General features: G+C 39.1%; 2 protein-coding genes across 2 annotated transcripts in view; one reads left to right on the top strand and one right to left on the bottom strand.

Moving 5' to 3' along the window:
- Positions 1 to 6,502: 6,502 nt before the first annotated feature.
- Positions 6,503 to 9,061, top strand: LOC132552150 (uncharacterized). Its single transcript, XM_060216291.1, has 2 exons — positions 6,503 to 6,543; positions 7,237 to 9,061. Exons 1-2 carry the CDS (start codon positions 6,503 to 6,505, stop codon positions 9,059 to 9,061), a joined length of 1,866 nt encoding a protein of 621 aa, XP_060072274.1.
- Positions 9,062 to 17,807: 8,746 nt separating this feature from the next.
- The window catches only part of LOC132552147 (E3 ubiquitin-protein ligase Rnf220-like), a 64,476-nt gene continuing 57,955 nt past the window's right edge, over positions 17,808 to 24,328 (bottom strand). The window contains exons 10-13 of the mRNA XM_060216287.1: positions 21,518 to 21,558; positions 21,022 to 21,100; positions 20,186 to 20,291; positions 17,808 to 17,879 (exon numbers count right to left, since the gene is read on the bottom strand). Of these exons, the coding sequence (XP_060072270.1) occupies positions 17,808 to 17,879; positions 20,186 to 20,291; positions 21,022 to 21,100; positions 21,518 to 21,558 (298 nt within the window). The remainder of the gene's footprint in view (positions 17,880 to 20,185; positions 20,292 to 21,021; positions 21,101 to 21,517; positions 21,559 to 24,328) is intronic.

Below are 24,328 nucleotides of genomic sequence, written 5' to 3' on the forward strand. Positions count from 1 at the left end.
TCATGTTATCATTATGAATATTAGACCTGATGTCATGACCTTAGTTACCAGACAACAGAGATGATGGTGACCTTATACCACCGTCCATCATTGAATTCAGTGAAATCATTATCCCCGGCGGTATTAGATAGAAGGGAGGTGTGATGACACTTCTCCATCCCACCGTCCATCATTGAATTCAGTGTAATCATTATCCCCGGCAGTATTAGATAGAAGGGATGGTGACATTGAATTCAGTGTAATCTCCATCCCAGGGATGGTCCATCATTGAATTCAGTGTAATCATTATCCCCGGCAGTATTAGATAGAAGGGATAGAGTGGTCTCCATCCCACCGTCCATCATTGAATTCAGTGTAATCATTATCCCCGGCAGTATTAGATAGAAGGGATGGTGACATTCTCCATCCCACCGTCCATCATTGAATTCAGTGTAATCATTATCCCCGGAACTATTAGATAGAAGGGAGGTGTGGTGACACTTCTCCATCCCACCGTCCATCATTGAATTCAGTGTAATCATTATCCCCGGCAGTATTAGATAGAAGGGATGGTGACATTCTCCATCCCACCGTCCATCATTGAATTCAGTGTAATCATTATCCCCGGCAGTATTAGATAGAAGGGAGGTGTGGTGACACTTCTCCATCCCACCGTCCATCATTGAATTTGAATTCAGTGTCCATCATTGAATTCATTATCATTATCCCCGGCAGTATTAGATAGAAGGGATGGTGTATCCATCATTGAATTCAGTGTAATCATTATCCCCGGCAGTATTAGATAGAAGGGATGAGTGGTGACCTCCATCCCACCGTCCATCATTGAATTCAGTGAAATCATTATCCCCGGCGGTATTAGATAGAAGGGAGGTGTGATGACACTTCTCCATCCCACCGTCCATCATTGAATTCAGTGTAATCATTATCCCCGGCAGTATTAGATAGATGGAGTGGTGACATTCTCCATCCCACCGTCCATCATTGAATTCAGTGTAATCATTATCCCCGGCAGTATTAGATAGAAGGGATGAGTGGTGACCTCCATCCCACCGTCCATCATTGAATTCAGTGTAATCATTATCCCCGGCAGTATTAGATAGAAGGGATGGTGACATTCTCCATCCCACCGTCCATCATTGAATTCAGTGTAATCATAATTACCGGCAGTATTAGATAGAAGGGAGGTGTGGTGACATTCTCCATCCCACTGTCCATCATTGAATTCAGTGTAATCATTATCCCCGGCAGTATTAGATAGAAGGGATGGTGACATTCTCCATCCCACCGTCCATCATTGAATTCAGTGTAATCATTATCCCCGGCAGTATTAGATAGAAGGGAGGTGTGATGACACTTCTCCATCCCACCGTCCATCATTGAATTCAGTGTAATCATTATCCCCGGCAGTATTAGATAGAAGGGATGAGTGGTGACACTTCTCCATCCCACCGTCCATCATTGAATTCAGTGTAATCATTATCCCCGGCAGTATTAGATAGAAGGGAGGTGTGGTGACACTTCTCCATCCCACCGTCCATCATTGAATTCAGTGTAATCATTATCCCCGGCAGTATTAGATAGAAGGGATGAGTGGTGACACTTCTCCATCCCACCGTCCATCATTGAATTCGGTGTTATCATTATCCCCGGCAGTATTAGATAGAAGGGAGGTGTGGTGACACTTCTCCATCCCACCGTCCATCATTGAATTCGGTGTTATCATTATCCCCGGCAGTATTAGATAGAAGGGAGGAGTGGTGACATTCTCCATCCCACCGTCCATCATTGAATTCAGTGTAATCATTATCCCCGGCAGTATTAGATAGAAGGGAGGTGTGGTGACACTTCTCCATCCCACCGTCCATCATTGAATTCAGTGTAATCATTATCCCCGGCAGTATTAGATAGAAGGGATGAGTGGTGACATTCTCCATCCCACCGTCCATCATTGAATTCAGTGTAATCATTATCCCCGGCAGTATTAGATAGAAGGGATGGTGACCTCCATCCCACCGTCCATCATTGAATTCAGTGTAATCATTATCCCCGGCAGTATTAGATAGAAGGGATGAGTGGTGACCTCCATCCCACCGTCCATCATTGAATTCAGTGTAATCATTATCCCCGGCAGTATTAGATAGATGGAGTGGTGACATTCTCCATCCCACCGTCCACCATTGAATTCAGTGTAATCATTATCCCCGGCGGTATTAGATAGAAGTGAGGAGTGGTGACACTTCTACATCCCACCGTCCATCATTGAATTCAGTGTAATCATTATCCCCGGCAGTATTAGATAGAAGGGATGGTGACATTCTCCATCCCACCGTCCATCATTGAATTCAGTGTAATCATTATCCCCGGCAGTATTAGATAGAAGGGATGGTGACATTCTCCATCCCACCGTCCATCATTGAATTCAGTGTAATCATTATTCCAGGCGGTATTAGATAGAAGGGCTGGTGACATTCTCCATCCCACCGTCCATCATTGAATTCAGTGTAATCATTATCCCCGGCAGTATTAGATAGAAGGGATGGTGACATTCTCCATCCCACCGTCCATCATTGAATTCAGTGTAATCATTATCCCCGGCAGTATTAGATAGAAGGGATGAGTGGTGACATTCTCCATCCCACCGTCCATCATTGAATTCAGTGTAATCATTATCCCCGGCAGTATTAGATAGAAGGGATGGTGACATTCTCCATCCCACCGTCCATCATTGAATTCAGTGTAATCATTATCCCCGGCAGTATTAGATAGAAGGGATGGTGACATTCTCCATCCCACCGTCCATCATTGAATTCAGTGTAATCATTATCCCCGGCAGTATTAGATAGAAGGGATGGTGACATTCTCCATCCCACCGTCCATCATTGAATTCAGTGTAATCATTATTACCGGCAGTATTAGATAGAAGGGAGGTGTGGTGACATTCTCCATCCCACCGTCCATCATTGAATTCAGTGTAATCATTATCCCCGGCAGTATTAGATAGAGGGAGGGTGGTGACATTCTCCATCCCACCGTCCATCATTGAATTCAGTGTAATCATTATCCCCGGCAGTATTAGATAGAAGGGAGGTGTGGTGACACTTCTCCATCCCACCGTCCATCATTGAATTCAGTGTAATCATTATCCCCGGCAGTATTAGATAGAAGGGAGGTGTGGTGACATTCTCCATCCCACCGTCCATCATTGAATTCAGTGTAATCATTATCCCCGGCAGTATTAGATAGAAGGGATGGTGACATTCTCCATCCCACCGTCCATCATTGAATTCAGTGTAATCATTATCCCCGGCAGTATTAGATAGAAGGGAGGTGTGGTGACACTTCTCCATCCCACCGTCCATCATTGAATTCAGTGTAATCATTATCCACGGCAGTATTAGATAGAAGGGAGGTGTGGTGACATTCTCCATCCCACCGTCCATCATTGAATTCAGTGTAATCATTATCCCCGGCAGTATTAGATAGAAGGGAGGTGTGGTGACATTCTCCATCCCACCGTCCATCATTGAATTCAGTGTAATCATTATCCCCGGCAGTATTAGATAGAAGGGATGGTGACATTCTCCATCCCACCGTCCATCATTGAATTCAGTGTAATCATTATCCCCGGCAGTATTAGATAGAAGGGATGGTGTGGTGACATTCTCCATCCCACCGTCCATCATTGAATTCAGTGTAATCATTATCCCCGGCAGTATTAGATAGAAGGGATGGTGACATTCTCCATCCCACCGTCCATCATTGAATTCAGTGTAATCATTATCCCCGGCAGTATTAGATAGAAGGGATGGTGACATTCTCCATCCCACCGTCCATCATTGAATTCAGTGTAATCATTATCCCCGGCAGTATTAGATAGAAGGGATGGTGACATTCTCCATCCCACCGTCCATCATTGAATTCAGTGTAATCATTATCCCCGGCAGTATTAGATAGAAGGGAGGTGTGGTGACATTCTCCATCCCACCGTCCATCATTGAATTCAGTGTAATCATGATTACCGGCAGTATTAGATAGAAGGGCTGGTGACATTCTCCATCCCACCGTCCATCATTGAATTCAGTGTAATCATTATTACCGGCAGTATTAGATAGAAGGGAGGTGTGGTGACATTCTCCATCCCACCGTCCATCATTGAATTCAGTGTAATCATTATTACCGGCAGTATTAGATAGAAGGGATGGTGACATTCTCCATCCCACCGTCCATTTTTATGTGACATTCTCCATCCCACCGTCCATCATTGAATTCAGTGTAATCATTATTACCGGCAGTATTAGATGTTGGTGACGTCCATCCCACCGTCCATCATTGAATTCAGTGTAATCATTAACCGGCAGTATTGATAGAAATGTTGATATTAACATTTAAATTCTTTTGTTCCGTGGTGTACATGTTGTAGTGATATTACAAGGGAAAACCAAAAAAAAATATCAGAATTTACCATCACACTCTGCACCATCCTCTAGAAAGAGATTTCCCGACACCTACCCCTACCCCCGACACGAGATTCCACCGCGGTACCACCAACACCGGGTTTTCCTGAAGCGCGTTTAAATAAATTTCTTAAATATTCTTACTTACATATTGGAGGAGTTATAAGGATAAAATCTGCGGACGACAGACAGACAGACCGGTCGTGATTCTAGTATGGCCTGCCTACATTTTGTTTTGTTGCTCCAATCAAAAATCCAAAACAATTAACGACAGATCTGGTTTAACATTAGGCGAATCGGCAAACGTCGGAGATAACACACAGAAATAATCTTATTTAAAGTCGTCCCAACTGCGCTCGATGAACATATGTTTATTGTTTTTGAAGCCTCTTAGAACATTATAACAATATTTCTTTTATCATTTTTACCTCACAACAATAACCTTATCCTTCCATCTCCCTTCCTAACGTTTTCGTCGCCATGTTATTTTTATTCTGCTTGAAGATCAACGACTCTAAAAGAAATATGCTGTTTAGGAAGACGAGAAACATTTTTTTCTTCAACTGTGCATCGAACACATCGTTACGAAATGGGTCACGATGATAAACATTTTTATATAAATTGCGCTTTGCTGACCATGAACTCTTTTTGATCAACATTTTGTCCTTGTGATATGTAGCTTCATATTTGATTCTTGTGTATTTGCTATATAATCGTAAGAATTAAGGAGAGTTGGCCTGGAATTGTTTTAAAGTTTTGTATATTACAGGAATCAATATAAGTATATTTATAACCTAAATTTGGTTTCGGTCCTGAAAGAAACCCTGGAAATAAAAAAGTACAAAATATGATTTATATAGACCGATAACAGAACGCTACGCGTGACAATATTATATTGAATATATGTCCATGATTTTACATGTACGAAAAGTTTGCAATATTGTGTGGCCTGAGAGAATTTATTAAATCTTTCTCCCTTAAAAAAGAAAATATTTACACTCCAACGCCCAATTTAGTTTCCCATTTTGTTACATCATGTTTATTTCACACCAAACGCACAACTCCCCCCCTCCCCCTTCTTCCTCTAAAAAATGCGCAAGTTACAGAGATTTCACAATATATTCGATTTGGAACTGAATTAGTTTTGTAACCAGAAAGAGGAATTAACGACGGTAGTGGTTAGACGGTTGTTAGAAATACTTTGACTGAAAACACATCATGTTTCCATCTGAATTTGATAAATAGGCGAGCCCTCGTCCTTGAATGACATGTATTCACGTGGGAAAGTCCATGTCACTTTTAGGGGTGAGCATTCTATAACCCATAAACATTGTATTAATTCAAATGAACTTGACGTACAAATTATACCAAACATAACTATGGCGATAATTTATATATCATTAATGATGGAAAGTGTACAGAGTGAGTTATCACAGAAAAATCCACCTCGGGTAGAACGTCAATAAATGTTCATAGCGAGCTAACTACCCTCCCTCGGACAACTATACTAAACTGTGCCATTTGGTTAGTTTTTGTGAATATTTTGATGGTGACCACTGGCCTATCTTCGCTGTTAACGAAACTGGATTTACTGGGGGACATGACAGCACTAGGTATGTCTATTTTAATTAATTACCTGTGATAGTTAATTATACAATATTACACCTATTAGCACAAGTAATTTTTAAGGTAGGAACAACTTACGTAACAGGTCAGGCAAGTTTGTCTTCGTCAATATGACATTTGAGTATATCAAAATATAATCATGTGGTAAGTGTGTTTATTTACACCAATGATGATGGTTAGCAATCAAAACATGATCGCCGTTCCGTCATGTTACAGGTGTACTCACGGCACGCGCTGTGTTTACACAAAACACGTGGCACGTGTTAAGTGCAAGACAACATATATACAAATTATGCGGTTTGGAGTATATCTCGGCGGTCTATCGTATATAACTATATGGTTTTCATGTCTATGTCAAACATTTCTCGAATACAACCAAATATCGCACGATTACTTCTTGAACCATTTAACAAACCTACAAGATGAAGAGACAACGGTTCTTACAGATATATCAACATTCCAGGTAATATCCTTACTACGATCTCCAGTCAAAACTTAAACATATACTTACCTGGAAATATCTTCCATTTATCTCACCTCATATAAAAAAAATCGATTACGATTTGCAGAGTTGTGTCGGCAGTCGTTACTAAGATGTTTTGACGGCATTAACAAGGCTACAGTTAGGGACATTACTAAGGTTCCGTGACGTTTCGTTCGATAAGAATAGGGTTCGGGACCAATAGGGTCTGCACCAGTTGTATTGCATGGTGGAGTAATATATTTAAGAAGCTTATACAGACAAGTTTCGCCAATATGACGCAATGGAGATAGAATTGTCTTATTCTGTGATTATGTTTTTGTTTTATCTCTTTATTTATTTATTTATTTATTCATTTATTTTTGCTTTTGTTTTTTAATGTTTTTGTTTATTTAACCGCAAATGCACACATGATATAACGTTGCGACGATATTATTGCCTCTTAATGGTATAGAAACGTTATCACATGTATGTATTTATGAACCCATTCAAAAAACAAAGCAGTTTTAAAAATTGACACAATCGATTTCAGTTGATATTAAGTATTGATCGTAAAAAATATTAATGACATATTGGCAGGCTATCTCCTTTGGAACTTTAAAACCTTTTTTGTTGTGATGCTGTAGAAATTAACACTTGACGTTTTTACCATGTACTCCGTGTTTTGTGTTACAGTAGGCTAGATATGGCATCACCAGACGCCATTCCTACCCAGGAGACGACCGGACCCCCTGACGATTCCGACGACTCGAATTGGGGAATCATCGTTCCCATCGTCCTCGTCGGTTTATTCATTGTCAGCGTCATCGTATTTCTTTACTGTCATTACATTCGGAGAAAACGACAGGAAAGTCCACCCGATACCACCAACACGTCACTGAGTCGCTTTTCTCGAAGTCTGGTCGGTAGTTCGACAACGGGAATAGACTATGTACGCAGTTCGACCAGGTCGACAACGCCCTTGCGGTCTAGCTTGCGCGGCGACCAGGCGTTCGTAATGCCGATGGCGCCTCACTATCATAGCGGAAGTCAGCCAAAGTTCACGTTCTACTGGGACAAGGACAATTGGAAGCTGTGTCCTGATAGCGTCAACACTATGCGCGGACATCTGAACCCTCTCTCCCCTATTGACGAGATGGACTCATCGCTTATGTCAGAGGACGTTTACACTGACGTGTCCAAAAGTTATGACGTCGGCGCACAGGCGCCATTTTCACCTTATCATTTGACGTGGGTGACACCACAGGCGCCGCCACCGTCTTACGAGGAATCGGAAATTGGATCTCCGGAGAAACGGCTTCGACTCATGTCCATCAATACCACCAACAGTGAGGATACTTACAGTACTTGTCAGACGTTCGACAAAGACTCGAACGCTTTCCACGTCCACAACAACACGCCTAATACAGACGCTGAATTCTCGGCACAGTGCACCAGTTGTCCTCCCAAAAGTGTCGTTTTAACCAGTGCTGTACTATCAGAGGCACTAACGAATACAAATCTTACAAATTCCCATATGACGTCATATCCTTCAACACCTCTGTCCTCAACAGGTGCCAGTATTTCTTCCTCTAGTCTAGACTCTGGGGAAGATGACGACACATCATTTGTGACGTCATACCACGACACTAGTTATCACATTTCGAGACAAAGCGTGAATAATCAGTCAGTGTATACGTCAGCGCGTGGAAGTCAAGAGGAAAGTGAGGTAAGCGGAGTTCCCAGCCTGCCGAGCAGTATTTTATACTACCATCAGAAAATGGCTGGTAATAGGAATGTGGAGTGGATGGAATGCCCGCCCAGAGCGTTTTCTCACCCTTACAATCAAAGCATGGCCAGTAGTATGGGTTCGGCAGAGTCACACTATACAGACAACACGTCGTTGCTTCCGAATGTTGGCAGTAGCAACACTTCAGGAAACCCTTCTATGTCGACGTCCATACCGCATTCCAACTTGCCCGGAGTGGTGGAGCAGAATAGTCAAGGAACATTCAGTCCTGGCGACCTGTCAAAACTTGTAAATGAGCTGTCTTCCATAAGACCAAGTTCAACAGAACCAACGTCCATCAACAAAGGCATCGTCAACAGCGCGTGCGCGTACGAGAACAATATCGGCGAGAGTTACGTGACGGAACAAATATTGCCACAAAATGCCTCGGACGGTGACGGAAACTTACGTCACAGCATCACGGAACTGTTCCGCAGCTGGAGCGTGACGGCAGAATTGGACTACAGTTCTATGAGTTCCCGTGGCACCACGTCCATGAATACCCCACAGCATGAGAACTCCTTCGCGTGGGACAACTTCCCTTGGCACAAAAATAAAGAGAAACAAGGACAGCACCATGAACTAACCCCTCACTTATTGGAGGACTACAACCATAACATTGTCGAACCTTGTGCCAGCGTCAGTGCTACGGATGTCAACCGACTGGCCACTCCGGGCAGGAAAGTGACATTTGACGTACCTGTGCTTGTCAGCAAGACGTACTGGGTCTGATAATGTCGCATATGAGGGTTTTTTTTTTCGGAATTAACCAAGTAACAATGATCCGATGTTGTATACATATTTTGGTAACGCAACTTTGTTATGTGACGATGCTATCAGAGACATTCGTTACAATTGTTTGTAAATAGAGACAAATACCAAGGACTAAGTGCTATTATCGAGATTCCTCAGAAGTTCACTGGACGATACTACTGACGGATTTGCGTGTTAAAATTGTACGACAAAACGATGATACCGACATGTGTTACGTCGGTCTTCGTTGTTGTTCCACTTTTGTGAACTTTTGCTCTGGAGAAAAATCTAAATATAGACTGAATACGTTATAACAGTCAACGTGATTTGTATGTTATTTTTAATGCTATAAAATTGAATACACAATTTCAATGTATTGTCTTCTTTTTTAACCCCTTGCCAATTTGCAGATAACACGGGTACTGAACTCTAAGCCTCGGAGCAGATATCTAAGCTGTTGTAGTGGTAATAATGGCGACATTTGAGGATCAGAGTACCACTGTGACATTTTTAAGTAGATAGCACTATCGTTCGTGCGATTGGTAAAATTTGAAACCAACTTACTACTTGAAGTTCACCTCGACTATTTGATTAAATTACTGAGTAAACGATTCCATGGATGGTTTCGATGTGACTTGTTACCACAGACACGGGAGACTAAATATCACGTGTAACAACAGACAAGAGAGACTAAATATCACGTGTAACAACAGACACGTGAAACTAAATATGATGTGTAACAACAGACAAGAGAGACTAAATATGTGTAACAACAGACACGTGAGACTAAATATGATGTGTGACAACAAAAACGTGAGACTAAAGATGATGTGTAACAACAGACACATGAGACTAAATATGATGTGTAACAACAGAAACGTGAGACTAAAGATGATGTGTAACAACAGACACGAGAGGCTAAATATGACGTGTAACAGCAGATACGAGAGATTTAACGTGACGTGTAACAACAGACACGAGAGACTAAATATGACGTGTAACAATAGACACGAGAGACTAAATATGACGTGTAACAATAGACACGAGAGACTAGATATCACGAGTAACAACAGACACGAGAGACTAAACATCACGTGTAACAACAGACACGTGAGACTAAATATGACCTGTAACAACAGACACGAGAAACTAAATATGACGTGTAACAACAGACACGAGAGACTAAATATGACGTGTAACAACAGACACGAGAGACTAAATATGACGTGTAACAACAGACACGAGAGACTAAATATGACGTGTAACAACAGACACGTGAGACTAAATATGACGTGTAACAACAGACACGAGAGACTAAATATCACGTGTAACAATAGACACGAGAGACTAAATATCACGTGTAACAACAGACACGAGAGACTAAATATGACGTGTAACAACAGACACGAGAGACTAAATATGACGTGTAACAACAGACACGAGAGACTAAATATGACGTGTAACAACAGACACGGGAGACTAAATATCACGTGTAACAATAGACACGGGAGACTAAATATCACGTGTAACAACAGACATGAGAGACTAAATATCACGTGTAACAACAGACACGAGAGGCTAAATATGACGTGTAACAACAGACACGATAGACTAAATATGACGTGTAACAACAGACACGAGAGACTAAATATCACGTGTAACAACAGACACGAGAGGCTAAATATGACGTGTAACAACAGACACGAGAGGCTAAATATGACGTGTAACAACAGACACGAGAGGCTAAATATGACGTGTAACAACAGACACGAGAGATTTAACGTGACGTGTAACAACAGACACGAGAGATTTAATGTGACGTGTAACAACAGACATGAGAGACTAAATATGACGAGTAACAACAGACACGAGAGGCTAAATATCACGTGTAACAACAGACACGAGAGACTAAATATCACTTGTAACAACAGAAACGAGAGATTTAACGTGACGTGTAACAACAGGCACGAGAGATTTAACGTGACGTGTAACAACAGACACGAGAGACTAAATATGACGTGTAACAACAGACACGAGAGACTTAATATGGCGTTTAACAACAGACACGAGAGACTAAATATGACGTGTAAAAAGACACGAGAGACTAAATATGACGTGTAACAACAGACATGAGAGACTAAATATGACGTGTAACAGCAGACACGAGAGACTAAATATGACGTGTAACAACAGACACGAGAGGCTAAATATGACGTGTAACAACAGACACGAGAGGCTAAATATGACGTGTAACAATAGACACGTGAGACTAAATATGACGTGTAACAACAGACACGTGAGACTGAATATCACGTGTAACAACAGACACGAGAGACTAGATATGACGTGTAACAACAGACACGAGAGACTAAATACGACGTGTAACAACAGACACGAGAGACTAAATATCACGTGTAACAATAGACACGAGAGACAAAATATGACGTGTAAGAATAGACACGAGAGACTAAATATCACGTGTAACAATAGACACGAGAGAGTAGATATCACGTGTAACAACAGACACGAGAAACTAAATATGACGTGTAACAACAGACACGATAGACTAAATATGACGTGTAACAACAGACACGAGAGACTAAATATCACGTGTAACAACAGGCACGAGAGGCTAAATATGACGTGTAACAACAGACACGAGAGGCTAAATATGACGTGTAACAACAGACACGAGAGGCTAAATATGACGTGTAACAACAGACACGAGAGATTTAACGTGACGTGTAACAACAGACACGAGAGATTTAATGTGACGTGTAACAACAGACATGAGAGACTAAATATGACGAGTAACAACAGACACGAGAGGCTAAATATCACGTGTAACAACAGACACGAGAGACTAAATATCACTTGTAACAACAGAAACGAGAGATTTAACGTGACGTGTAACAACAGGCACGAGAGATTTAACGTGACGTGTAACAACAGACACGAGAGACTAAATATGACGTGTAACAACAGACACGTGAGACTGAATATCACGTGTAACAACAGACACGAGAGACTAGATATGACGTGTAACAACAGACACGAGAGACTAAATACGACGTGTAACAACGGACACGAGAGACTAAATATCACGTGTAACAATAGACACGAGAGACAAAATATGACGTGTAAGAATAGACACGAGAGACTAAATATCACGTGTAACAATAGACACGAGAGAGTAGATATCACGTGTAACAACAGACACGAGAGACTAAATATCACGTGTAACAATAGACATGAGAGACTAAATATCACGTGTAACAACAGACACGTGAGACTAAATATGACCTGTAACAACGGACACGAGAGACTAAATATGACATGTAACAATAGACACGAGAGACTAAATATCACGTGTAACAACAGACACGAGAGGCTAAATATCACGTGTAACAACAGACACGAGAGACTAAATATCACGTGTAACAACAGACACGAGAGACTAAATATCACGTGTAACAACAGACACGAGAGACTAAAAATGACGTGTAACAATAGACACGAGAGACTAAATATCATGTGTAACAACAGACACGTAACACTAAATATCACGTGTAACAACAGACACGAGAGACTAAATATGACGTGTAACAATAGACACGAGAGACTAAATATGACGTGTAACAACAGACACGAGAGACTAAATATCACGTGTAACAACAGACACGTAAGACTAAATATCACATGTAACAACAGACACGTAAGACTAAATATCGCGTGTAACAACAGACACGTGAGACTAAATATGACCTGTAACAACGGACACGAGAGACTAAATATGACATGTAACAATAGACACGAGAGACTAAATATCACGTGTAACAACAGACACGAGAGGTTAAATATCACGTGTAACAACAGACACGAGAGACTAAATATCACGTGTAACAACAGACACGAGAGACTAAATATCACGTGTAACAACAGACACGAGAGACTAAAAATGACGTGTAACAATAGACACGAGAGACTAAATATCATGTGTAACAACAGACACGTAACACTAAATATCACGTGTAACAACAGACACGAGAGACTAAATATGACGTGTAACAATAGACACGAGAGACTAAATATGACGTGTAACAACAGACACGAGAGACTAAATATCACGTGTAACAACAGACACGAGAGACTAAATATCACGTGTAACAACAGACACGAGAGACTAAATATCACGTGTAACAACAGACACGAGAGACTAAATATCACTTGTAACAACAGACACGAGAGACTAAATATCACGTGTAACAATAGACACGAGAGACTAAAAATGACGTGTAACAACAGACACGAGAAACTAAATATCACGTGTAACAACAGACACGAGAGACTAAATATGACGTGTAACAACAGACACGAGAGACTAAATATCACGTGTAACAATAGACACGAGAGACTAGCTATGACGTATAGCAACAGACAGTTTCAGAAATATAAATCTAGGATCTGTAACTCTTGTACAGAGTAAATGTTGCTGATGCTGGATGAAACCTACATTTTATGCATCAATGACTTCGTTCAAAATCCGATCCAAAATTGCATTTCCTATACATAATACTACAACGGTTGCTGTAACAAAGGATGTTCTACGGAATGCATTTCATACTTCAACGAATCAGTTTTAAAATCAGCGCAGTCCACGGATTGTTCTCATAATTGCGGCGATTAGATAATGTGACGAAACTCAGGATTTATGGAAGTAAATTGTTTTACAGAATAACGGCACCATTGTTCACTACATTTATAGGTTAGGTTACGACAAATATTATTATCCAAGCAAAGTATAGGTCTCAACATAAATAACAAGGTATGGACCATTTTTTGTTACAGATGTAAAAAGATATCCAATAGTCTGGATATCCAACAGTCTGATGTAAACAGATATCCAACAGTCTGATGTAAACAGATATCCAACAGTCTGATGTAACCAGATCTCCAACAGTCTGATGTAACCAGATATCCAACAGTGTGATGTAATCAGATATCCAACAGTCTGATGTAATCAGATATCCAACAGTGTGATGTAATCAGATATCCAACAGTCTGATGTAAACAGATATCCAACAGTCTGATGTAAACAGATATCCAACAGTCTGATGTAAACAGATATCCAACAGTCTGATGTAAACAGATATCCAACAGTCTGATGTAAACAGATATCCAACAGTCTGATGTAACCAGATCTCCAACAGTCTGATGTTAACAGATATCCAACAGTCTGATGTTAACAGATATCCAACAGTCTGATGTAACCAGGTATCCAACAGTCTGATGTAAACAGATATCCAACAGTGTGATGTAATCAGATATCCAACAGTCTGATATGAACAGATATCCAACAGTCTGATGTAACCAGATCTCCAACAGTCTGATGTTAACAGATATCCAACAGTCTGATATGAACAGATATCCAACAGTGTGATGTAACCAGATATCCAACAGTCTGATGTAAACAGATATCCAACAGTGTGATGTAATCAGATATCCAACAGTCTGATGTAACCAGGTATCCAACAGTCTGATATAAACAGATATCCAACAGTCTGATGTAACCAGGTATCCAACAGTCTGATGTAACCAGGTATCCAACAGTCTGATGTAACCAGGTATCCAACAGTCTGATGTTAACAGATATCCAACAGTCTGATGTAACCAGGTATCCAACAGTGTGATGTAATCAGATATCCAACAGTGTGATGTAACCAGATATCCAACAGTCTGATGTTAACAGATCTCCAACAGTGTGATGTAAACAGATATCCAACAGTCTGATGTAACCAGATATCCAACAGTCTGATGTAACCAGATATCCAACAGTCTGATGTAAACAGATATCCAACAGTCTGATGTAAACAGATATCCAACAGTCTGATGTAACCAGATATCCAACAGTCTGATGTAAACAGATATCCAACAGTCTGATGTAAACAGATACCCAACAGTGTGATGTAAACAGATATCCAACAGTGTGATGTAACAGTGTGATGTAATCAGATATCCAACAGTCTGATGTAACCAGATCTCCAACAGTCTGATGTTAACAGATATACAACAGTGTGATGTAACCAGATATCCAACAGTCTGATGTAAACAGATACCCAACAGTCTGATGTAAACAGATATCCAAGTCTGATGTAAACAGATATCCAACAGTTTGATGTAAACAGATATCCAACAGTCTGTTGTAACCAGATACCCAACAGCCTGATGTAACCAGATATCCAACAGTCTGTTGTAACCAGATACCCAACAGCCTGATGTAACCAGATATCCAACAGTCTGATGTAAACAGATATACAACAGTTTGATGTAACCAGATATCCAACAGTCTGTTGTAACCAGATACCCAACAGCCTGATGTAACCAGATATCCAACAGTCTGATGTAACCAGATATCCAACAGTCTGATGTAAACAGATATCCAACAGTCTGATGTAAACAGATATCCAACAGTCTGATGTAAACAGATATCCAAGTCTGATGTAAACAGATATCCAACAGTCTGATGTAAACAGATATCCAACAGTCTGATGTAAACAGATCTCCAACAGTGTGATGTAAACAGATATCCAACAGTCTGATGTAAACAGATATCCAACAGTCTGATGTAAACAGATATCCAACAGTCTGTTGTAACCAGATACCCAACAGTCTGATGTAACCAGATATCCAACAGCCTGATGTAACCAGATATACAACAGCCTGATGTAACCAGATATCCAACAGTCTGATGTAAACAAACATAAGTTGTCATTCCTTAGAATATGTATAATAACAAAAACAGTGTTCTGAGCAGTAAAATGAGATTTTTTATTCTGAGTACAAATTCACAACCTATTATGTCATCAATTTCTCCATCATAGTTCTACTGGTGTTAACACCGCAAATGATAACATTCTGGACCTGGGTTACAACAATAACTTACTCTTCTGGAGAAAAAGTTACAAGGGAAGTCACTCTCACCAGCGTTTACCATGACAGGCAAATATAATACAAGGTTACAAGAGTAGGCATAACTACCTGGGTAGGAATATTTACCTGTGAAGTCATATTTACCTGGGAATGAATGTTTACCTAGGTATACTATTTACCTGTGTAGTCATATTTACCTGGGAATGAATGTTTACCTAGGTATGACTATTTACCTGTGTAGTCATATTTACCTGGGAATGAATGTTTACCTAGGTATACTATTTACCTGGGAAGGCATATTTACCTAGGTAACTATATTCACCTTGGTAGGAATATCTTATGCGTAGACATATATGCTTGAATAGGCATTTTGTTGCGTAAAGTTTTTAATTAGGTAGCTATATTCACCTCAGTAGAATCATTCACTTGGGTAAATCAAACTAAATATCCAACATTTTCACATTAGATCAACACCTCACTTTCTTAACAAATTTTATTGTACAATCAATCTTTAAAGAGAAACATTTAAACAATTCACATTTTCCCTGGTAATTCTAGCTATAGTTAGATTTTTCTCTCTTGAAAATGACATACTGTAAACATATATATTTTAGTGGTAGTAATATTTTAGCGTTTTTTGTGGTAAAAGTACATATGTTAATTATGAGTATGCTAATCACACTTTCTATATGCTTTTTATATAACTTTTGGATGCCTGAATTTACCATTGCCAAAAAGTGACCATCCGCAAAAATAAATATGTTTACAGTACAGCACTGTATTTCTTCACCTCAATTTCATGTCACAATCATTCAAGCATAAATAAACAAAAACAACATCAGAAAGAAACATTCTACTTTGGTACTCAAACTTGATTGCTCATCTTATGATTCAAATTCCAGTACTTGTGTGTTCATCCTATATACTGGTAAGGTCACAGATAAGAGAGATAATAGCACTATGATTCCTGAACACAGACGATACTGGAAGTCACAACATAATTTGTTGATAGGTACATGCAGTCCTATATTTTCACTGTTGATTAGACAGATCTTCATACTGCTGGGTTGGTACCACTATCATATACATGTATAAGCAAACATACAATCATAGGTTTTATTAGTAGTTGTAGCAAAAGACCATTTTTGTTACTGAAATGTTTCAAATATCATATTGATCTCTCAATGTTTTCATGTTATAATTGACATTTTTCGTTTTCTTAAATGATCACTTTTTTCAGCAGTGAAATTTCAAATTTTCAGTACATCTGCCAACTACTTGACCATGATTATACAAAACAATGTCTTCTGCATGTACTTCTGCATGTACTTGAGTTATTGGCCAAACTTCGTGACCCTGTGTCTTTCAGTTCTTAAGAGGAAGATTTTAAGAGAAAAGTTGATTGATACACAACAAATAAACAAATAACAGATGCTGCACCACACCATCAGCTCTGATGAGCTTTGTAACAGGTGAGCTAAAAGTACCAACACAGATTTATTTTAAAACCACACTCATGTATTTTATATGTACAAATTCTCACAATGTCTATAAATTAAAACAATTTTAAGCCTTAAGAGTGGTAATAGTCTGCTATAGCCGTTAGTGACCAGAGGTCAGCTCCTGTCTTACACTACTAGTGACCACAGGTTAGCCTTTTATGACTGACATGATCAGACAGTGACCTTACATCACCACACTAGTTACCACAGAATTAGTCTTCATTGATTTAGGGCCATTTATAAGGATTGACCCAACCAAACATTAGGTCAAGGTCACTAAAAATCACAGGTAATTAAAGATAGATGCGACGCAGATCTCCTGGGGCGGTGATCATGTTACACTGGGGACACAACTTTTTGGCACCCTGAAAAAACAAAAATTAACATTAGACATGAAGGACATACAAAATCTGATAAAGTGTCTTAGTAAGGTCAATATCAATGAAGCAAAAATATTTCATTTGACATTCATTTATAGTAAATTGTGTAACAAAATTAGTTCATGTTTTTCTATACTTTAAAAACCCCATTAATACAAAACTATCCTTATTTAACATTCTAAAAGCCAATCGGCCTTGATTAAAACACCCAATACATATATCATCCCCTTATGATGTAGGTGGTGTACAGGGTATTTAGGAGTAGGATGTGGAATGTTGTATCTGTGAGTAGAACTGGTTGACAGCAGAACAGGCAAATTGTATCTCTGAGTGGGGCAATGAAGATGGCACTTGTGAGTGAGCAGGGCAAATGGTATCTGTGAAGTGGGGCAGGACAAATGGTAACTGTGAGTGGGGCAGGGAAGATGGTACCTGTGAGAGGTCAGGACAAATGGTATCTATGAGTGGGGCAGGACAAATGGTACCTGTGAATGAGGCAGGACAAATGGTATCTGTGAGTGGGCAGGACAAATGGTATCTGTGAGTGAGGCAGGATAAATGGTATCTGTGAGTTTGGCAGGACAAATTGTATCTGTGAGTGAGGCAGGACAAATGATATCTGTGAGTGGGCAGGGCAAATGGTATCTGTGAGTGACGCAGGGCAGATGGTACCTGTGAGTTGGGCAGGACAAATGGTAACTGTGAGTGGGGCAGGGCAGATGGTACCTGTGAGTGGTCAGGACAAATGGTATCTATGAGTGGGGCAGGACAAATGGTATCTGTGAGTGAGGCAGGACAAATGGTATCTGTGAGTGAGGCAGGACAAATGGTATCTGTGAGTGAGGCAGGACAAATGGTATCTATGAGTGGGGCAGGACAAATTGTATCTGTGAGTGAGGCAGGACAAATGGTATCTGTGAGTGGTCAGGACAAATGGTATCTGTGAGTGAGGCAGGACAAATGGCATCTGTGAGTGGTCAGGACAGATGGTATCTGTGAGTGAGGCAGGACAAATGGTATCTGTGAGTGAGGCAGGGCAAATGGTATCTGTGAGTGAGGCAGGACAAATGGTATCTGTGAGTGGGCAGGACAAATGGTATCTGTGAGTGAGGCAGGACAAATGGTATCTGTGAGTGAGGCAGGACAAATGGTATCTGTGAGTGGTCAGGACAAATGGTATCTGTGAGTGAGGCTTATATACAAATGGCAATCTGTTACTTATATACAACAGTGTACAAACAATGAGTATGGGCAGGTAACAAATGTTACTTATATACCAGGTGTTACAAACAGTTTATATCACAATGTTACATATATACAACAGGTGTAACAAACAGTGTTTTATATACAACAGGTGTAACAACAATGTTACTCATATACAACACGTGTAACAAACCATACACTTACAAACAATGTTACTTATATAACACGGTAACAAACAATGTTTATATATAGGTCTAACAAAAATACATATAATGTACATGTGTTACAAACAATGTTACTTATATACAACAGGTGTAACAAACAATGTTACTTATATACAACAGGTGTTACAAACAATGTTACTTATATACAACAGGTGTAACAAACAATGTTACTTATATACAACAGGTGTTACAAACAATGTTACTTATATACAACAGGTGTAACAAACAATGTTACATATATACAACAGGTGTAACAAACAATGTTACTTATATACAACAGGTGTAACAAACAATGTTACTAATATACAACAGGTGTAACAAACAATGTTACTTATATACAACAGGTGTAACAAACAATGTTACTTATATACAACAGGTGTAACAAACAATGTTACTTATATACAACAGGTGTAACAAACAATGTTACTAATATACAACACGTGTAACAAACAATGTTACTTATATACAACAGGTGTAACAAACAATGTTACTTATATACAACACGTGTAACAAACAATGTTACTTATATACAACCTACATAGAATCATCTACACAACAAAGTTTTAACCAACTCCTATATATAAACACACAAACACACGTGATACACAAACAATTTTCCTTTATATACACCCTGTTATGGTGTAGATAGTGTACAGAGTAGTTGTGAGTGGGATGTGGCATGTTGTATCTGTGATTAGAACTGGTTGAATTGAAACTGTTATTTACTGGCATACCTCACTCTTACTTCAAATTTTAAAACAAAAGCTATCGCTTTATGTCTTGATAAGTACCAGTTTGCACAAGAAAATATTTTCAAAATAATCCACAGCACCATTTTTCATATATATCTATAGGTATACTAACCATACATATGAGACATTTAGGGATTTCTTTCTTTGATGTTTCTTTCGACTTTAACCTCGCTTTCAGAGCTTCAATGACCTCAGCAGCAGAACCATTTATGTCCATGCTGAAACAAAATTACAAACATGCTTACCTCCCTTCAACCATGTCTGCTGTGTGATAAATAGCCAATGTAAGTGGTCCATTTGTTACACAGAGGACAATATCACAATCATCTAGTATATTACAAAACCATTCTCTAAAACATCACTCAGAAGTTCCATTCAATCTTAATATAATATAATACACAAAAATTCGGATATAACAACATTCTATCATAAATTTTAGATATTTCATGAGTTATTTCAAATATTCAAAATTGACAATTTCAAACACATTTCATATATCAATTAAGTTACAGTTAAATTTAAAAGATGAAAGTTTGGTGTGAAGTTACTCTGTAAATTAAAATATTTATACACAAATCTTTTTTAATTGAAAACTTATTGGTACAGAAGTTTGTACATCAAGAGAAACGTAGAAAGGTTCTGCTAGTTCCTCATACATTCCAGGCAAGTAAACGGCAAAAATGCAAATTCAACAAAATAATGTGGATGCAGGGCTGCTTAAATGTTGATAAAGACTATACATAACCTCTGACTTAATGCTAATACTCCAACTAGTCTCACATATGCCTAAAGTGAAGATATTATTGATCTTCCATCAAACTTAGAAATCAGAAATATAGTCACCAGAGTAACAACAATGAATGTGACAGAGACAGACAGACAGACAGACAGACGGACAGAGACAGACAGGAAACATTTATCAAAAATGATTTCATTATTTAAGTTTACCTGTCTGGGTAAGTAGGTGAACTACCGGGACTTGAGCTACTACTGCCCTCCATCTCAGTCGCTTCTTGAGCACTTGATACTACAAAGTAGACAGACACTTTTGTAAATTGGATGCTAAGGAAACCATTTCTAAATTACAAGAGAACTTCATGTTGCATAATCCTTGAATTGTTCTATGTGACATTTAAAAGTCTGTCAACAAAAATACAAAATTTTACCTTATGGCATAAACACAGTAAAAATTAATTATGAAGAAAAATTTAACTTTTTATGGAAAAAAGATTGTGTTGGGAATAAATGACATTACGTTTATGTAAAACTTAAAATACTCAAAACATTTAAAAACTTTCTTTGATAAATATAGAAATACTTAAAAATAGCATCAAAGTTTGACAAAGCCATTTATGAGTTACTTCCCTTGTCATGAAATTTCCCTTAAAATTGCCATAAAGACAATAAGAGAGAGAAGAGATGGTTGTTGTAGTATACTACTCACCATTGCACTGTGAAGTAGATGGATCACCCGGTGAAATATTTCTGTAAGAGAAAACAACATACTTTATGAAATGAGATCTATAATTGTCTTGCTATATTTATCTGTATGGACGTAATCCAAGATCCTTTGATTTGTTTGATGTCCCAATCTGTAAATAACTACAGACCGACTGACATCAGTAAGAAAAACCTAAAATGTCATTCTATCCGTAAATATTCAGTGTAGTTGATCAGGAATGTTACACGACGCTTATTAACATCTTCTATAAGTGTCACAAGCATGTGACATGTCAAAGCAAGTGCTTGCATCGTTAACGACACTTAACTTGTGATGCTGTTTTCTGGGATTCTACCAAATGTCAAAGTTTGGTTACTTTGATCTCCTATACAAAGACATGTATAGTCAGGGGGCACTGCACTGCCTGCTTTAAAGTTTCCTTGTGTTACACACGATGATGCAACAGTATCAAGAGAAGTACATACGGCCATCTTGGTACAATACTATAAAAGTTTCAATCTAGAAAATACCTCTAAACAACCACAGTGTATTATTAATCACAGCAGCATTAACTTTAATATACACAAGCCTTGGAGCTATCTGTGACCTATATTTGTACAACACCTGGAACAGTCCATACTTCAAAGTCAATGATAACCAACTGGGTTCACATCTATATATGTACAAGGACTCTAGAACCTGGGCTTGTAATTACCAAGTTCACTTTTCAGTCACCTTAATGATCATCCTCTAAAAGGCTTTCTCTGACCTTGAGCATACCACATCTATGAGCCTATCTGTGACCTTAAGTGTATCATCTCTATGAGCCTTTCTCTGACCTTAAGTGTACCACCCCTAAGAGCATTCCTGTGACCTTAAGTGTATCATTTCTAAGAGTCTTTCTCTGACCTTAAGTGTATCATCTCTATGAGCCTTTCTCTGACCTTAAGTGTATCATCTCTAAGAGCCTTTCTCTGACCTTAAGTGTATCATCTCTAAGAGCCTTTCTCTGACTTTAAGTGTATCATCTCTAAGAGCCTTTCTCTGACCTTAAGTGTATCATCTCTATGAGCCTTTCTCTGACCTTAAGTGTATCATCTCTAAGAGCCTTTCTCTGACCTTAAGTGTATCATCTCTAAGAGCCTTTCTCTGACCTTAAGTGTATCATCTCTATGAGCCTTTCTCTGACCTTAAGTGTATCATCTCTAAGAGCCTTTCTCTGACCTTAAGTGTATCATCTCTATGAGCCTTTCTCTGACCTTAAGTGTATCATCTCTAAGAGCCTTTCTCTGACCTTAAGTGTATCATCTCTAAGAGCCTTTCTCTGACCTTAAGTGTATCATTCATCTCTAAGAGCCTTTCTCTGACCTTAAGTGTATCATCTCTAAGAGTCTTTCTCTGACCTTAAGTGTATCATCTCTAAGAGCCTTTCTCTGACCTTAAGTGTATCATCTCTATGAGCCTTTCTCTGACCTTAAGTGTATCATCTCTATGAGCCTGTCTCTGACCTTAAGTGTATCATCTCTATGAGCCTTTCTCTGACCTTAAGTGTATCATCTCTAAGAGTCTTTCTCTGACCTTAAGTGTATCATCTCTAAGAGTCTTTCTCTGACCTTAAGTGTATCATCTCTATGAGCCTGTCTCTGACCTTAAGTGTATCATCTCTATGAGCCTTTCTCTGACCTTAAGTGTATCATCTCTATGAGTCTTTCTCTGACCTTAAGTGTATCATTTCTAAGAGCCTTTCTCTGACCTTAAGTGTATCATCTCTATGAGCCTTTCTATGACCTTAAGTGTATTATCTCTATGAGCCTTTCTCTGACCTAAGTGTATCATCTTCTCCCTGACCTTAAGTGTATCATCTCTATGAGCCTTTCTCTGACCTTAAGTGTATCATCTCTAAGAGCCTTTCTCTGACCTTAAGTGTATCATCTCTATGAGCCTTTCTCTGACCTTAAGTGTATCATCTCTCAGAGTCTTTCTCTGACCTTAAGTGTATCATCTCTCAGAGTCTTTCTCTGACCTTAAGTGTATCATCTCTCAGAGCCTTTCTCTGACCTTAAGTGTATCATCTCGATGAGCCTATCTGTGACCTTAAGTGTATCATCTCTAAGAGCCTTTCTCTGACCTTAAGTGTATCATCTCTATGAGCCTTTCTCTGACCTTAAGTGTATCATCTCTAAGAGCCTTTCTCTGACGTTAAGTGTATCATCTCTCAGAGTCTTTCTCTGACCTTAAGTGTATCATCTCTATGAGCCTTTCTCTGACCTTAAGTGTATCATCTCTAAGAGCCTTTCTCTGACCTTAAGTGTATCATCTCTAAGAGCCTTTCTCTGACCTTAAGTGTATCATCTCTATGAGCCTTTCTCTGACCTTAAGTGTATCATCTCTAAGAGTCTTTCTCTGACCTTAAGTGTATCATCTCTATGAGCCTTTCTCTGACCTTAAGTGTATCATCTCTAAGAGCCTTTCTCTGACCTTAAGTGTATCATCTCTAAGAGCCTTTCTCTGACCTTAAGTGTATCATCTCTAAGAGCCTTTCTCTGACCTTAAGTGTATCATCTCTAAGAGTCTTTCTCTGACCTTAAGTGTATCATCTCTAAGAGCCTTTCTCTGACCTTAAGTGTATCATCTCTATGAGCCTTTCTCTGACCTTAAGTGTATCATCTCTATGAGCCTGTCTCTGACCTTAAGTGTATCATCTCTATGAGCCTTTCTCTGACCTTAAGTGTATCATCTCTAAGAGTCTTTCTCTGACCTTAAGTGTATCATCTCTAAGAGTCTTTCTCTGACCTTAAGTGTATCATCTCTATG

This window comes from Ylistrum balloti, unplaced genomic scaffold (assembly GCF_031769215.1).
Source record: "Ylistrum balloti isolate Yb309-2 unplaced genomic scaffold, AGI_CSIRO_Ybal_v1 Utg370240, whole genome shotgun sequence".
In the NCBI taxonomy this organism is placed as follows: Eukaryota; Metazoa; Mollusca; class Bivalvia; order Pectinida; family Pectinidae; genus Ylistrum; species Ylistrum balloti.

Bases quoted from the DNA above. Each gene is read 5' to 3' on its own strand.
- LOC132552150 (XM_060216291.1), top strand. From the start codon at position 6,503: ATGAAGAGACAACGGTTCTTACAGATATATCAACATTCCAG. The intron at 6,544-7,236 runs GTAATATCCTTA...TTTGTGTTACAG, and splicing joins CAGATATATCAACATTCCAG to TAGGCTAGATATGGCATCAC.